This window comes from Gallus gallus, chromosome 13 (assembly GCF_016699485.2).
Source record: "Gallus gallus isolate bGalGal1 chromosome 13, bGalGal1.mat.broiler.GRCg7b, whole genome shotgun sequence".
Classification (NCBI taxonomy): domain Eukaryota; kingdom Metazoa; phylum Chordata; class Aves; order Galliformes; family Phasianidae; genus Gallus; species Gallus gallus.
Genome location: NC_052544.1, coordinates 2206410 through 2223843, shown reverse-complemented (window position 1 = coordinate 2223843; position 17434 = coordinate 2206410). Strand labels below are relative to the sequence as shown.

Below are 17434 nucleotides of genomic sequence, written 5' to 3'. Positions count from 1 at the left end.
CTGCATCCCAAATGGCTTTACCCAGAGGTGATCCCTGCCTGCTCACCTTCTTCTTGACAGCCTGCGGTTGCTCCGTAGCCACAATGACCAGCAGCTTCTGCAGCGCTCCTCCTTCGATCGCTTCTATCTGGACTTTGGGGTTGCTGCAGAAAAAAACACAAAGGGGTGTCACACACAGGGACAACGAGGGGGCCGAGGGGACGGCTGTACAGATGGGGACAGGCGTGCTGGGCCGCCCGTGCTGCCCTGCTGCGTGCCCACGTCCTGCCCTTCTGCCCCCAGCAAGGAGCCCTCCCTCGCCCTTGCCTTGCAGCCACTGCTCCATTAATCCTCCAGCTCTGCACTGCCTCTGCTCCTTAATGGCCCCTGTCCTGGCACTCGCCTCCCCCTCGCTCGCTGTTGCCGTGCTGATTTACGGCCATACTCCTCTGCTGCTGCGTGCCCACGCTGCGGCACCAGCCCTGCCCCAGCTTCACCTGGAGGAAGGACCCGCTGTCCCCGGGGCCTCTGAACCAGACTGTGCCTGGTCTGGCCACCCACACGTCTCTCATCGAGTGCTTCTCAAGGACTGGAGGAGGCTGAGCGCATCCCTCAGACTGGAAGAATGGGGCTGAAACTGCAGGGCTGGGTGTGAACGGCTGCCCCAGCACGGACCCCACTTGCAGCACACCCTGGGGCTGCAGCTGGGTGCAGCTGACTCTCTTTGGCAGCACTCAGTCAGAGCACGGCGCCCTGGAAGTCCCACACTGATCCCAGGTCTCATCGGCTCCCAGGGAGAGCTCCAGCACTTCAGCCTCTGCTCAGCTTTGAAGCGGCGGTTGCACCACATTACACAGAGGTCAGCATCCCTGCTACAGCAAACACCCACAGCTCTCACTGCTGCAGAAAGCTGCGCAGCAGCCAGCGCTGAGAATCATACAAGAAATGAGACAGAGGCAGACAGGGTCATAAAAAAACAAAAACAGAGGATAAATGGACTTGGGTAGGGAGCAGCCTCGAATTTAACTGGTGGCTTGCTATTAGCTCACAGAAAGACAGCAAAACCAAACCCTCGGCTCTGTGTGCTGCCTCCGGGCACACACAGCCCCAGCCCAGGGCAGCTCCACCACCACTGCTCCCAGCTCCAGCTGTACCCACCAACGACACACATAGAGGGGGCAGCTCACAGCATCCCAGCACCGTTCCAGCCTCAGCCACTCCTCCCACTTCCCCATGGCAAAGGTGTAAGAGCACTATGGCAGGACAGGTGAACATCAGCTCTCGGAGCAGTCAGGGTTGCGCTGCAGGCCTGTCCAACACAGCCAGCACACAGAGGTGCTGAGTGGGACACGAACCCCCAGGCAGCAAGGGGGCAGGGAGAGCTCCCCAGGGAGGTGGATGAATCCTGCACAGCCCTTCTGCCCAGGTGAGCTTAAGGCAGACATATTCAGGGCTTGTGACTGGGCTCCTGTGGGAGTCCAAAGACACAGAACCCAGACAGGCTGTGCTGCAAGCCAGGCAGCAGGAGGAAGGATTTTTCCAGCTCTGTTTCCAGCAGTGACAGCTTTGGTCTCTGCCTCTGTATGTGTACAGCTGGGTTGTGTTTGCTTCTGCTCTGAGCTCTCCTGGTGAAATGGAGATGCAGGGGTTCAGGTTCTGCCTGGCATCTCATCCACAGCGCTGTCAGGCACTGCAGCTCCATTAGTGGCGAGGATGAGAAGGAGAATGCTGCACTTCCAGACTCCGAGGAGGAGCTGGCAACTCCGACGCTCAGAAATACACTTTCTGATCCTAAAATCTCATCCAATCTCACATTAATGTTACTCCAGGCAAGGGGGGCAGGCTGGGTGTGGAGCACGCTTGCAGGCAGGCACATTCTGGAGCGCGGTGCACGGAGAGGAGCTCTCAGACTGCAGAGCTCTTCGTGCCACTCAAAGCAAACTGGGATCTCGAAGTTCTTTTGTCACATCTATCTAAAATAAATAATAAAAAACTCCACAGCAAGGGATATAACGGAAGAACCGCTCTGCCTTTTAATGCTTGGCTGGTCACCCGGAGTATTAGATCTAATTAAAATCTCTGAACCATGGAGTTTTTGCCAAAGAGAACCTCTGGAGGTTAGGAAGCCGTCCTGGATGCTGGGTGTGCCGCTCACTTCTCAGCTTCGCTGTTGTTTCATGTCTCTACCATCAATTGTCCACTAACAAAAAGCTCATTTGAGGGTTTTGAAAATTCAGCACAGGTCTGTACAAATTACACTGTCAAGCCCAGGGAAAAGCAGCCTGAACAAAATAAATACAATGAGACAGACTGTGGACTGCTATCATAGAAAATTCAACCTGTGCTAATCTGTCACTAGATAAGGGGATGCTGGCATCAGCAGCAGAACAGGCTGAAATGAAGCTGGGAGAGCAGGGCAGAGCCTGCACACAGCCTGCACACAGCCTGCAATGAGCAGCCCTGGTTCCATGGGGAGGGCAGAGGTGTGGGTGCGGGTGAGATGATGGGCTGACCCTCAGGGCTGGGTGAGGGTCAGCCCCATACAAGTGCTGCACTCAGGCTCCAGCAGCTGCCCATCAGCACTGAAGGACACAGCCACCACACCCTCCTGGTGAAGATCCCAGCCGACAGACCCTCTTTCCCAGGGCCTCTGGTCTGCTTCTCTTCTCTGTACCTTAAAATCCCAATCCCAGGCCAACTCTCCAAGCTCTGGCAGTGAGCTCTGCAGACAGGCACTGACTGGGGCCACCTGCACTGCCCCGCACACTGCTGCAGAGAGGATGCATGGTTTTGGCCACAAGACAAACAATATTTATGCCTCCCACTGCTGCCTCCTCCCCAGGCTCCCGGAGCTGTACCTTTGCCTAGCACCAATTTAATGTGCCATTTTATCAGTCCGGCACATTTTTGCTCTGTGGCTGGAGGAGGGTGACCATGCCCTTCGGCTGCGAAGGGGAAAACAAAAGCAGGGAGAGAAAGTGATAAGAAAACCTCAATCTGAACCTGCCTGCTGCAGAAGGAAACACTCCATTTTCTGCCGGTTTATATTTCACTATGCTGGAGTTATAACTTCCCACGAGGGGCCAGAAATTATTACAGCTGAGGCCTGTTTGCCAAAACACCACGAGCCTCCACAGCACACAGAGAGGGGAGAAAAATTAATACAAGCAAGCACAGGCATGCTGTGATGAGTGTGCTGCAGCTTGGGACAGGGCAGGGAAGCTGAAACAAAGCTGGCACAGAGATGGGGCTGAGCAGTCCCGCCCTGGGCAGACAGCGAAAGCCTCCCAGGCACCTTCCTGCAGCCATCAGGCCGGGCTGTTTGCTCTGAGCAGTCTTCTTCCTCCCACTAAAGCATCCTGCGGCAGCAGCAAGGCTGTAGGATGGGGATGGCCAGCCAGAGGGCCCACCCGTGAGCAGCACAGATGTGCTCCAGTGCAGCTGTCTGCAGGCTGGGGGACTGCAAATCCTGCACATTCATATGGAACCAGCTCCCATTTTCCTACAGAACGGACGTGAGAGCGCCCCGTGTTGAGGAATGCCCTTACAGTGCCACCTCGCAGAGCCCGCTCCTCGGACGACCCGAGGCACACGTGCCCAAATCTGAAAGAGCCTTTTTAAAGTTTTTCCAGACTGCACATTGGAAGGGTGTGGGAAGACTGCAAAGCAGCGGCACAGCCCCGAGGCAGCAGCGGCTCTCCAGTTAGATGGGAGCTTGCAATACAGCAGCAAAATTAGATTGAAATTAAAAAAACCCCAGAAAAGTCAAGCGGTGTGGAGGGGTTTGGGGACTCGGAAGCACAGAGCAGGGCAGGCAGGCAAACGCCCTCATCTCTACTGCTCTGGCAAGGACACACGCAGAATATTTATCTCTTGACCTGCTTATTGCCAAAGCAATGTACGAACCACACAGAGCATAAACGAGACCGGAGTAGGAAGGCTGTCTCCTTGCCCTGAGCGTCTGCTGGAGCCAGGCACAGTGAGGTGGTGGTGGGGTGGGCAGTGGAGCGGGGGCTGGGCACGTCCCCAGGCACAGGCCTTGATGGGAGCGTGGTGCGATGCTGGAGAGGGACGATCATCGCCGGGCTGGGCAGCACTTAATGGGCCTCTTGTTTCTTCAGAACCAGCGGACTGTGATACCGTGTGGGAAATCAAAGCCAAGGATCAAAGCCTGTGAAGCAGCCTAAAAAATTTAGTACAGTCTATTTAGCTTGTGCTGGAAGCCAAGGATCAGAAGCAGGCAGGGAAGTGGTGCGGCTTCCTCTCTGACAGCAAAGAGCACAGCAGCACCCAACACTGAGCTCACAGGACGTTGGGGCTGCTCTGTACACAGCCCTGGGCTGCGCGCGGTGCCTTCAGAGCTCTGCACCTGGCTGGGAGTTTGCAGAGTGATGGAAAAGGTGATCTCTGAGAGCGCTGGAAACGCAACACAACGCAAGCAGCGTCACAGCAAAAAGGCCAACAGCTTGTCCCCGAGAGGCCGCCGGGTTTGGAGCTCCTGTAGGAATCATAACGTTACAGTTACTGACCAGTAGCAGATACAGAAACAAAACTGCCCATTGCAATGTCGGTGCTAAGAGGTTTGACTGGGATTCAGTACTTGGAGCCTCACCTGCAGCTGTAAATCTGTGGCTCTGAATAAGAACAGAAAGGAGCTGCTGGGTGATCAAGTGCTTGCTAGTACTTGTGCAGCTGAATTTTAAATTACAGCTTTAAGGAAAGAAAGCATAAAAACGCTCCAAGTGAGAACTGCTGTATGCAAAGAGCACAGCTCCCCATTGCATTCAAAGCACTGGCTGCAGCATGAAGTATTCCCACGGGAAATGCCCGTGTCACTGCTGCAATGAGCTCCACTACCCAAATGATGCCCCACACCCACGAGTGCCCACTACAAGTGGGAACGGCCCGGCCGTGCGTCCCTGAAGCTCCTCCAAACACGTAGCACAGCTGTGCTCCTTGCCTGCTGCACGTGGCAACCTGCCATAGCTCCGACCCCGCAGCTTCCCAGGTATGCACAAGCTGGCTGCATCTCCTTCTGAATTTTGTATCTGAAGAGATCTGAGACACCTCAATGCAAATAACGGTGCAGCCCCCCCACCCTGCAGACCAGCCACCCGGCCCCGCTGCGGGATGCCAGCCCAGCAGGCTGCCTCTGCTGCAGCACAAAGCAAATGATGCTGACGCGCAGAGGGGAGCGAATCTCTCACGAAAATACATATTTAGCACAGAGGCTTTCCATTGCTGCAGTCTGACACTATGGAAAAAGAGACGGGACATTTGAAGGCGCAGCGGGAGGTGTGCTGGGCACTAAGATAGCCCCGAGCCCAGGGAGGCCACCTGCGACGGTTCAGAGCTGAAGGGGGTAGGAACACACAGCCCCGAGCCCAGCCCCGGCTCTGCACACAGCACACCTGCCCCAGAAGGCCTGCTCTCTGTGCAGCAGCCCCAAACTGGGCCCATCAGAAAGGCCTTCAGTGCTACGACCCAAGGAGACTCAAAGGCGCCCAGCAAAACGGAGCCCTGAGAAGCTGTGCCGACCAAAATACAGCGGAGAAGAAAAGTGGGGTGAGGGGGGAAAACTTGACAAAAGGAAAACTAGGTTTCAGTCGGCAACACAATACAACAATTTCGTATGAAAGATGTGAAGCATAAAAGAGACGTTAGATGTTCAAAAGCACAGAATATAGGAGAGACATAAAAAAAAAAACCCTGAGAAGATGAAAATCTCCACTTCAATGCAATGCTGCCTTCTCACTTTCTACCAAGCCAGGCGCTCATCGCGGTAGCGGGGGAGCAGCAGCATCCCTGTGAGAGCAACGTGTCTCAACGTGACATAATGGATTACATAGATGCAAGCGTGGTTTTTAATGAGCAATTAGGTTATTGAGTATTTGTTGCTAAGAGGAGAAAAGAACTGCAGAGAATAAGTTGGAGCTGAGAGCGTGATTGTGGGGTTTTGATGGGCTAATGTGATACTTAAACCAAGGGAGCGTGATTCATGCCACTAAGGCAGAAATAGCACAGAAGTGCCTGGCAAAAGCTAGGGGAACCTTGGCTTGCTCTCTGCGTCCCAGATAGCAGCCAGAGGTGCCTGGGCTCATTAGGAGCCCTGCAGTGTCCCTGCTCAAGGCGGGATGGCCATCAAGTCCCACCTTCAGAAAAGGCCACCGTGCCCAGAGCTGCGTGGGGACAGTGCCGTCGGGTTGGACTGGGGAGGGCTCTGCTCTCAGATATGCTCTGGAAATGCAACCACCCAACATGGGCCCTTCCCGTGAGCTGAGAAACCAGAGCCAAGGACCTCAAGCTTGAGGCAGAGCTGCTTCGTGTGGTGCTCCCAGGATGGAGAGCCCCATGCGCCCGAGTGCTGGCCTCACAGAGGAGCCCCGAGCAGGCAGAGCCAGGCAAGGGTGATGTTTTGGAACAGGAAACAATTAGGCAAGCTGCAGTGCCATTATGTAGCATAACAGATGGATAATTAGATTTATACAAAGAGCCGTAAAACCAAGTCATTAAATAAAAAGATGGCACAGTGAATCGGAAAGCCCCCAGGATGCAGCAGGCCAGGTAGGGAGCGGGCAGTGCAGCCAGAGCCCAGCACTTGTCGGGGTCACCACGAAGTGAGGAATGGCTCAGGGCAACTGCTCCAGAGAGGAGCAATGAGAACAGAGGAAGCACGCCGGCAGCAAGGCAGAGCTGCAGCAAAGCAGTAAAACCCCTCTTGCTCTTCACCTCGCCGTGCAGCAGAGTAGAAAAGTGAATACCAGGTCTGGACAATAAAATCTTAGGTGCTGTAATAAAATCAGCTGCGGCAGGTTGTTCTGCTAAACGCTCACAAACAGCAAGATGACGGGCTGTATTTATATCTGCGGGTATAAAAAGAACAGCTGGAGATGTCACGCAGCAGCAGAGCACACCGGGCAGGACAGTCACACTTCGGCCCCGGGAGCGCCCCAGGACAGCCCTGAGCTGCTCTGCTCCGCAGGATGCTGCTCACGCGAGGTCCCACTGATACCAACACCCGCAGAGCCCCAGGTGCAAGCTCAGCTTCCAGGAGTTTAATCACAGCCCCACCAACGATTTATGATGAAAAGCTTTCAGGTTCTCGGGGGCCATCAACTTCACGCTGTCAGCACAGAGCTGGAGGTGAAGCAGCACCGCAGACGTTTGCCCAGTTTGCCTGTCCTCCTGATGGTGAGGGATGGGCTGTGCTGCCTGCTGCAGAGTGCTCTGTGATTTAGGGGCGGCCTGGGGGACTCACGCCCACCCGCAGCCATCAGGGACGGCGCCTGCTGCCCTGCAGGGCCGCGCTGGATTGCCGATCCCTGCCGGGTTACTGATGCTCCAGGTAGGGCCGAGCGGGCGCTTCGCGGTGCGTGGAGAAGGACAGCACAGGAACTCCTCAGTGCTCCATCACCCGCTCTGCTTTGAGGCGTAAATCAACCTTAGGGCTGTATGTGCCATCGTATGAAACAATATGCAATTCTGAAAGGCTGTTATTGCACCATAGGTCAAATCTATCTCGTTGCCTAAGGATGGGTTTTGTTTCATCAGAGGCTGCACTAATAAAGAGCGAGTGTTTTTCTATGAGGGCAAAACTCATTTATTTCTATGTAATTTTAGCCACAGCCAGCAAGAATTGTGTTGATTTCTTTTCAAAATCACAACACAGCAAGGAACAAGAACAATATTGCAAGATTAATGCTGCGTCCTTGAGTTCCTCCAGTGCTTTTCATCAGAGCCACTTCAAAGCCCTCCCTGATTTACGGACAGGGAAACCCGAGCACAACTGCAAGTGGTGGCAGGAGCTCCTGCCCGTGGGCCCCGCGATGGGCAGCACCTCCAGGCACCTCCAAACCTCTGCCGGCCTACGGGCTGGCAAACACAGGAGCACCCAAAAGCTCCTACGTGGCTCTCTGCTGCTGCTGAAGGTCCCCGGAGCAAACCCTTCTGCAGCAGCACCCCGAAAGAGCTGCAACATCACACTGCACGCCTTGAATTACGCTCTAAGTTCCTCCAGCAGTCAAACCAAACCCATTCGCACACCTTGGGTAAAACAAAGCACTGCAGAGTGCCATCAGAGCACCACAAGGACAAAGCCTCAGTGTCGGCCTCCCAGCACTCCATTTGTGCTCTTGAGAGGCAGCGAGCGCCTGGAGAACGCATCACACCAATAATCCTGGGAGACGTTAGAAGGCGGCTTGGGGCTAAGGCCTCCGGTTGTTATTCTATTTATCTGTTTGCTTCCTCGTTTGAGCTGGTTTTTCTTTAAGACAAGTGGTAATATTAAAGCATTGGTTCCCGCTGGGACGGCCGGAGGAGCGCGGCACTGTGCAGCTCTTCCACGAGACACAAAGCGAGGTGTGAGAGCAGCACTTGGCTCTCCCCTCCCAGCAGTACCTCGGAGCAGCACTGTCCTATTTTAACCCCGCCATCTGCTTCCCCGCTCCCTGCATTCCTCCGGTAACCGCAGAACACAAAGCATTGCATCCTTCCACCCTCCCCAGCCCATTCTGCCCCACGAGTGTCCCCACGTGTCAGAAGGGGCTGCTCCCAGACCAAAGGCCCATCACTTCCAAGCCTTCCTGCAACCTCTCCCACTCAATCCGGGTGCAGGGGGAGGTGCCGGATGGCAGGGAGAATGGCACCCGGTGCCGCTGTCATGTTTCCAACTTCGGCTGTTCCCGGTCCCACGGGGTTTAACAGAGTGCTATTAGAATAATTTTAAAGTGGAAAACGAGATTTGTTTCACTGAGTCATAACTCAAAGCCGAGACTCTGCTCCATTTACAAAAGCAAATCACCAGCTCGCAAATGCCAGGCACTGAGAGTTTCAGCTCCCAAAGAGAAGCCTGGGGAACACTTCCAGCGGGGAGAGCGGAGATAGAACTAAAAGCTGCATTTGCAAATCTCTGTTTTTTTATTTTTTTATAAACACAAAGTATGACCTGAGGAATACTGGGATTGCTGGATAAACCTCATGGGCTAACGCTCCGTCAGTTGACTTCCATGCATTAACAGAGGGCAGGGTTAGGGTTAGGTGAGGTCCTCCCATGGCAGCAGGGAGAGGGCTCTGCGATGCTGCCGGGCCCATGGGCTCCAGTTCCTGGGTGGGAAGCCCTCGAGGAAAAGCTGGGAGTCACAGAAAGCACCAGTAATGCTTTCTGCCTTCTGATTCATCCCTCCTCCAACACCCACACGCTACGGCAGAGGAGGCTGGAACTGCTACATTTAGGATGACATTTAAAATCAAGGTTGTGCCGCTGATGGTCATTAAAAATCCAGCAGCATTTTTCAGAAACAAGTGGGTACTCACATTGGCATCCCTGCCAAATATCAGCACAGCAGTGATTTTTCTAGTAGCTTCAGTTCAAAGATAAAGGAAAATTGCACCCACGTATAATTACTGTTATTATTGCTGTTGTTGTTTTTTAAACAGTCACTACGCACCTTTATATTTTCCAAATGTAAAATAAGACAGAAATGTTTCCCCCAACCTTTCTAAGTGTTGGATTCATTTCACCTAACATTAGACACCTAAAATTAAGATACCCAGTTTCAACGTGCTGCCTGGGCTCCCTTGGTGCCATGTTCCAATCTGTGTCTGCACATCCCTGGAGAAGCAAACTGTATTTCCAAGGAGCCTGCCAAGACTAATTCGGACAGGTGAGTCTGCAGACAAAAGCTTTACATTTGCTGTAATTAGATCTATGCCCATTTCTTAAGTTACTGAAGAATTCAGCCACTGGAAGTGAGCAGAAATGGTGCCAGGCCCCATAGCAGACAGTCGCAGGCCCATCTTAAAGGGAATGATCCACCTTTGGGAGCTGTATTTCTGCTGGCTGGAGATGCAGCCTTCAGTTAGCTCAGGATACTCACTTTGGAAGGTTGAAGCTAAGCACCGTGGATCCTGTCATCAGAGAAAGGCCACAACAAATAACCAAGCTTCCAAGGACTTTAAATGACCACGCCAGCTAAAAGACTACGTTAATAAAACAATGAATATGCATACATAAGAAACAAAGCCACAGCAGGTACCACAGCTGAACTGAATGCTCAGAAAGGGCTGGAGCAGGAGGCAAAGCACTTTCAGAAGGGAACACTCTGCATAAAAGATGCAGTGGAATAAGACACTTATGCAAGAAGAGGGGAATTTCAGCAGTGTGTCCTACATCAGTGGGATGGAGAGAAGGGACACCTCAACGCAGAAAGCCAACGTACCAATTAAGTTTTCATGACCTTAAAGGCAAAGTCTAAAAGCCCTCCTTTGCTCCAGTGGAGGAGGGAGCCGACAGGCAGACTTGGCGTGGAAAAGCCTGGAAGATCTTGAGATGAATGCTGTAACAGAGAGCAGTTACAGGGGTGCCAGAGGTGTGTACTCCAGGACAGGAGGTAAGGGCTGAATCCCTGGGGCAGAAAAAGCTCTGAGATCTGATGAGATGCCTGGATTCAGAAACAGTTTAAACAAGAGGAGGGAAAGAGGAAGGGGGGTTCCACTTCTTCAGCACTCCAGAACTGTGGAAAGACACATGGCACCTGTTGTGATGGTTGCTTCCCACCGTCCGGTGCCACCAGGAGGGGATGGGAAGGTGACACAGGCTGGGGTTCACACGTGCAGCAAAGGCACATTAGGAGAGTATACTTGTCAGCAATTGCCGGGGCATAAAGCCCCAGTTGATCACAGCCTAGTAAACAAATCTGGGTTTGCATTTCCATCTGTCCTTTGTAGGTCACAGGAGGAGAGAGGAGAGCAGCTGCCCCGCTGCGCACTCACAGCCACAGTGCGTGCCCAGCTCTGCCCGGCTGTAGGGCTGGGGGAGGCAGCACCGACCTGCAGGAGTTGCACATGCTTGAGGGAAACCACTTTGGGAACCGAGAGTCCTTCCCCAGTGCCTCCTGCACAGACAGACCTCCCTGGGGCAGCGTCAGAGTCTGCTGCACAGGGACTGGGGAGGACGTCCCATACCAGCATCATCAGCTCAGCATGACACATTCGCATCGACTCCAGCCTGGTTACATAGGGAGGCTGCCCCGGCCTCCAGCTGTGCACACAAACCCAGCAAGGTAAAGAGCTGCCTGCGCTGCACTAATGACTAACAACATGAGTGCATCACCCTCCCCTGGCCATCCCCTGAAGTATGAGGTCTGGCCTCCTTCCCAAGCAGAGCTGCTGCTGCTTCCTGCAGACAACATCCGTTACGGCTGCTGCTGAAGCCATCAGCAGCCACGCACCTCCTGCAGCTCCTGCCCTTACTCTGCTCCCCCAGCATCAAGGGCAGCATCTCTCCATCAGCCCCAAGAGGACCCGCACAGCTCCACACCCTCCTGTGCCACGCTGGCTGGCTCTTGCCCCAGAGCTGCTGGTACCGGGTGGTATCGGCACAGCAGGATGGGATGTCCCACCCAGCCCTGGAGGCAAGGCAACACACCAACCCCGCTGCTCCCCACTCCCACCCACTGTGCAAAAGCAAGGAAAAAAATCTCAACTTGATCTCAATTGATCGATGTGATATTCAGCAGTGGGTCTCGGCTGTCCTTCGTCCCCAGGAGGGATCCCTTGACAGCCAGAGAGAAGCCAATTACCATACTGGGAAATAGCACTTTGCTTTTAAGTCCGTCTTGCAGAACCACTGTTTAACTCCAGTTCCTTCTTTTTGTGTGCTTTCTCTGTAATTTCCCCAATTCCAGCACAAATCTTCCAGTGTGTTTGCCATGGGATAAATGTAGGCAAGCTCCCACTCCCCAAACATGGCTCTGTGTCCACATCCTTCATGCTGTGCAGGGACACTACGTGTCACGTAATGCCTGTGACAGTCTGGGACCCTTATTTGTGCCAAAGGACCTCTATGTTCCATGCCACAAATCTGGGGACATACAACCAACTGGGGACACATTTCTTGTTCTTCAAATGTAGGCCACAAAGCCACTTTAGTTCTGCTTTTGCTTGTAAATCAGAGGCTTACATATGTAATTGGCCTAAACCGTAAGAGCAAACAACAGCAGTGGTAACACGGTGCCAGCAATTATTCATGCCTATAATAAACGCCTGTAAAATTCAAAGCCAGCGTTTAAAAACCTGGCCCCTAACTGCACGTATGAAAAAGACAAAAAGCTCATTTGTGGGGCATGGCCAGTGGAGATTTTCACCTCTGGGGAGAGGCTGAGGGGGTAAGGATTTGTTTTTTCCTTTAGAAATAGAATGCTTTTTGATATAGATAGAATTTCCTTTAGAAATATTGCTCATATCTGTGCTTAGGTCATGGCTTATTTTGGCTCAGTTTCAGAGTTTTGGAGTGAACCCAGCAATGTGCGCAGAGGACGCATCTGCCCTCCGTATTAACAGAGATCACTGGGAAGGAGCACAGCTGATCCCATCCCTCAGCACGCAGGGACTCTGCCGTCCTGTGCCCATCACTGCTGAGCCAGCAGCCGGCCCGCAGATGAGATGCCATTGGCTGCAGACGACATACAGCCCCAGCCCGGCACTGCTGGCCGACACGGTGCTGTGCTGTGCTGTGAGAGCAGGCGTGCTGACCCGGTGACACAGGCAGGTCCCTGAGTTAATGATGGCATTCCTGCTGATAAATTACCCATCCGTGCTGAGCCAACAGCACCCGCCTCACTCTGTGCTCCTCCACCAGTAGCAGGGCACGCACTGAGGGAGTCAAAGTTGGAAGCTGTTAACAGATCTCTCCTTTTCACCCACGTATTTCTCACTCACAAGATCAGAGCAAGCCCTATAAGGCACTCTGCTGGAAAGTGATATTGTTCTCTGCTGGCAAAGACCCACTGGCAACAGGAATCTGCCCGCTGGGTGGTCCTCGTGCGCCCAGGACAACAGGCTGCTGAGATCCTACCAACCCCAGTGATGGAATCGTAGGACATCCCGAGCTGGAAGGGACCCATAAGGACCATCATGTCCAACTCCTGAATCACTTCAGCAGTTAACAGGGCTGGGAGGTGTTAAGGAGCAACCTGGGTGAGGATGCTGTGTGAGTGCTGGAGCAGACGTGCAGCAATGTCTCAGGTGTCCTCCCGGATCACTGCTTGGTGGCACACATCACCTGGCATGCAGTCCTACAGATGTCCTTCCACATATATCCCACATACATCCCATGCATCCAGCAGGCCAAGGGCTGCTGGATCCAGCAGCTCTGCCAGCCTCAGGCTCCTCCAGCCTCGTGCCAACACCCTTCCCCCCAGAACCAGCAGACTGCCCCCCTCCAGCACCGACCTGCTGTCTGACAGCTCAGGGGCAGGGCCCTCAGTGCGGGCAGAAGGGTCGAGCTCCCGATGGGCTTCCTTAAACACAAATCCTGTTTCATATCTTCCTTTAGCAGCTCGGTTTTTTCCCCTGCTTCAAGCAGCACCTGAGCATGAATGGGAAGAGCCCCGTAAGGACTGCTGTCCCTCTCTCTACTGTGTAAAGCTTCCCCCTTCAGAAATTTTCCGTAACTACTGACTTTTAGTACCTTCTGAAGGCAACCGCATTCATCATAGCTCAGGAGGGACCTTTTGGCCTAATCCTCACTAGAAAAACTGCCAAAATGATCCTCCCATCACACAATTAACAGTGACAGAGACTCTGCGATACTGGGCTGTGCGGTGCTGCTATGACAACAGGAACGGGAGCCTTGTTAAGGGTCTCATCTAGAGGGATAACGAGCAATCAGGGCTCACGGAGAAGACAGAAATCAATGAGAGCTGTTGGTATTGCACCATTTCCCAGCTCGGGTGGGTATTTGGTGAGCCCGGAAGGTCGACTCGCATTGTGACAGCGTAGCCACCAGTACAACTTCTGAGGACAGGCAGATTCCTGGGGAGTACGGATGAATATTCATGAAGGAACTCAGTTTGGGAGAGGAAATGAATCAAGTGTGACAAATGCTGCCTATTAGGAAAAGAGGGTGGTGTCTATTTTTAGTGGAGTTAAGCAAACATTAAAGCTCACTCTCTAAGAACTCCAAATAATACCACTTGCTGGCTCTGCCTCCCCATCGCCAGGGAAGAATTTAGCAGCACAGCCAAAACCTGCTCGCCTGAACAGAAGTTTGCTGGTTTAGCCCCCGTATGTGTTTTATAAAAATACAAGTTTTAATCTCCGATCCGCACAGGAAGACGTGACAGCTTCCACCGGGGTTTTTTTCCCCCCTCTCCGGCATCAGAAGGCTCGGAGGAACCTTTTTAAGACGGAAGAAAACGCTGCATTCAAATCTCCAAAAAGAGCACTCACGCGGAGCTGTAATCACTTCAGATGCACAGAATTATCAGGAGGAGAAAATTCATCTCACTTAGAATCAAGACCCAATTTGAGGCAGAAAGGAAGAGGCTTGGTTTGCCACCGTGCCAAGCACTCAGACTTCTCACTGAAGTCAAAGAAGCTCCAGCTGCTCGGAGCCATTGAAAATCATGCCCAGAATCCCTAGTGAAACTTATTTGCAGAGATGACAGCGGGCTGATAAGGATGTTGACTATTGCAAATAGGCACACATTATTTTATATTTTTAGAGATACTTAGCCCAGCCATTATTATTATTAAGCAGAGGTGGAGTATTTACTGCCTCCTTCTCGGAAATCTGTGAAAGTGCTGCCTTTCAGCAGGCTCCTCTTTTCTTCTCTTTAATATTAGAGTTTCCTCTCACTTTTCAGACTTATGGAACGTTCAGTTAGATAAGACAACAGAAAGAGAATATTGCCTGATAAAAATAACATGGTTCCCACAATGAGATCTGAAAGGCTTTGATCTCATAACCTAAGCTGCTCCCAACCTGAGCTTAAGACCAGAACATCTGGAGAGGTCTGCTCAGGGCTGTCCTAAGAGCGAGCGCTCAGAAGATGCCCTGGGCAGGAGGGCAGCACAGAGCAGTGTGAGGGCCCAGGCTCGGGTCCAATGCCATTAGCTTGGCTGGTTCCCACACCACGCACCCAGCAGACAAGGACCAGCTCTCCCAAGTCAAAACGCCTCATTTCTTGCCGACTCTTCCAGCTCCAACACCACGTGGCATTTGTCACATCGCTTGCAGAACTTCACTCATGGCCTTAAAGACGGCTCACAAAGAAGCAGCTCTGAAATTTGACTTGTCATGCACCTGATGTTTGCCTGCAGCACTTGCTGCCACCACACACGAAGAGCAGGACCCACCAGTCACCTTCCACAGCCTGCCTGCCTGCCTTCTCGTCCCTTCCTCGCCTGGGAAGGAAAAGAGAACTTTTTCAAAAGCAATGGAGCACCTCACGCAATTGAGTCCCCTTGAAACTCAAAGGAGTGACTCAGTTGATCAAGGTACTTTCCTTACCTTAATTTTGCTGCCTAGCAACGCAGGGAGGATCTACAGAAAGGTGGTTAATGCTGAATCTACCCAGAATGAAAACAGTCTCTGGAGTCCAAGTGAAAGCTCGGAGATTTGGGCTGGACAGGCTTTTGAGAGAAGGGTCATTTGCATCCCAGGGAATCAGAAACAAGCAGAAAGATGCAGTCTTACCCAGGGCAGCCAGGCACTGGGACCTCTGTTCACCATGCACACAAATGGTGTGAAGCACATCCGTGACTCTGGGACAGGAGGTCGTGCCTCCTCCTGAGGTTGCCTTTCTGGCCTCTCCTGATTGACTATCCCTGTGTTTCCTCTAGCTTTCAGGTAATGAGCTCCCCCTTCATTTGGAAGGGAATGCACCACCACTGACGAAGCACAGCTTGTTCCCAGCTGCACTGAGGCAAACCACATCCCCAGGACGGAGCACACAGATGGCTCCCCGTGAGACCAGCAGCCAGCACACAGAGCTCACTATACGTTGCCCCCTTGGAGCACTACCAGTAAGTGACTGTAAAGTTGGGTCTGCTGTCCTTTAGAAAACCCAGCTCTGCCCCTTGCTGTGGCCGACCCTCAGCAACTGTTGCCATGGTTATTACATTTGAGTGCTTTTTATCAAGAAGATGCTGCAACTGCTGAATTGTCTCTAGCAAGAGTTATTTAGGAATAACTAGTTAGTGAGTAGGAATAATGGGTTTAAACTGCCCACAGAAGCCAGCGATCCCAATTATTTTTGCTTTGATACTGCCTTCTTTCTGGTCTCTGCCAGGTTCAGGTTTAAAGAGTGGGTTAGAGAAAGCAGCAAAGACTGAGTGCTTCCTGAAGGGAAACACACTCATCTCTGCCAGGAGATTAAAGGTCTCTCTTTATAGAAAGCCTCTTCTTTTCAATCAATCATAAATAGGCTATAATAAGGCGCAGCAATAAACCAGGAAACATATATCCTCATCTGTCAGGTTGGGTGGAGAAATGAGATGCACTTCCCAGTTCCATCACATTAATTGTTAATCAAGATATGGTGGGCAAAGCCCCAGGGCCCTCCATCAGTAGTGGGGAGCGGTGACGCCCCAGCACTGTGCCCAGCCATGTGCTCCCACTGCAAACCTCCAGGCACGGGGCTGGGGGTGGGCATGAGCCCATGGCACTGTTGGGTGCTGGCGCCGAGCTGTGCTTCAGACCCACTTTCAAGATCACAAAATGAACGAACAAAGCCTGCTCCAAAAAGCCAAGGCCGCTTTGTTTAGATCTCACTTAAGGCTCCAAAATGTGTCTGGGTAACAATGGAGCTGGTTTCCCCCTGCAGATCAGGTCCCACGGCGCAGCTCGTCAGGCATTTAATGACACAAATGCCTTTTACAGCTCTGTGTTACCCAGGCACAAATTTGGGTAGGGAGGTGCATCCCACAGAGCCTGCAGAACAGCACTCTGGGACCCTCCACAGCAATCCGGCCCCAGCTTCGTTCACACGCATGAGCCTAAGCACAGGAGAAAGGCAGAGATGTGAGCCGAGCACATCACACCTGGAGACAGCCAACGACCCATGCAGCGCCATGCAGACTCTCAGCAGAGCAGTAGCACCGCGTGTCACAAAGATGCGTGTGGAAGAGCAACCAGACGGCTGCCTGAGTTTGCTGGAGCACTGAAGCCAGAGCCACCGGGCTCTGCCACACTGCTCCTGTGGGCTCGGGTCACCTGGCTGTGCTGACAGGCTGTTGGAGGAGAGCTGCAGCCCACCACGGAGCTCTGCCTACAGCCCTGCGCGGCAACACCCACGGGCGATGATCTCTTCTCCTGCAAACAGACTCCACTTTCATAACAGCAACAGGCTGAAGACAAATAACTGCATTTCAGTGACGTGATGCCCAAGGAGATCTCGATTCAGCCTTTTCTGAGGTACCAGAAGAGACAGAAAAAGACTTCACTTATTCGAGCTAAAGCAGCTGGATTTAAAGAAATTAAATTTGTCGGTTCATTAGCGTGTAACATAAAAATGAAAAATGCATTTCTAATTCCTGATCCACTAATCCACAATCCGCTCATCTGCAATCCCCAAAGTCCCCAAGGAAAAAAAGGGAAAATCCACAGCGGTCTCCTACTATTTCTCCGAGACTTCCTGGCCATGTCCTGCAGAGAAAGCTCACATCACACACC

The 17434-nt window shown here is 52.6% G+C and overlaps 1 protein-coding gene across 7 annotated transcripts in view; it reads right to left on the bottom strand.

The window, feature by feature from the left end:
• SIL1 (SIL1 nucleotide exchange factor) overlaps window positions 1-17434 on the bottom strand; it is a 90722-nt gene that overhangs the window by 4154 nt on the left and 69134 nt on the right. For all 7 annotated transcript variants that reach the window (XM_015293620.4, XM_046900493.1, XM_040647078.2 and 4 more), the window contains one exon: window positions 47-143. In XM_015293620.4, coding sequence (XP_015149106.2) covers window positions 47-143 — 97 coding nt within the window. The remainder of the gene's footprint in view (window positions 1-46; window positions 144-17434) is intronic.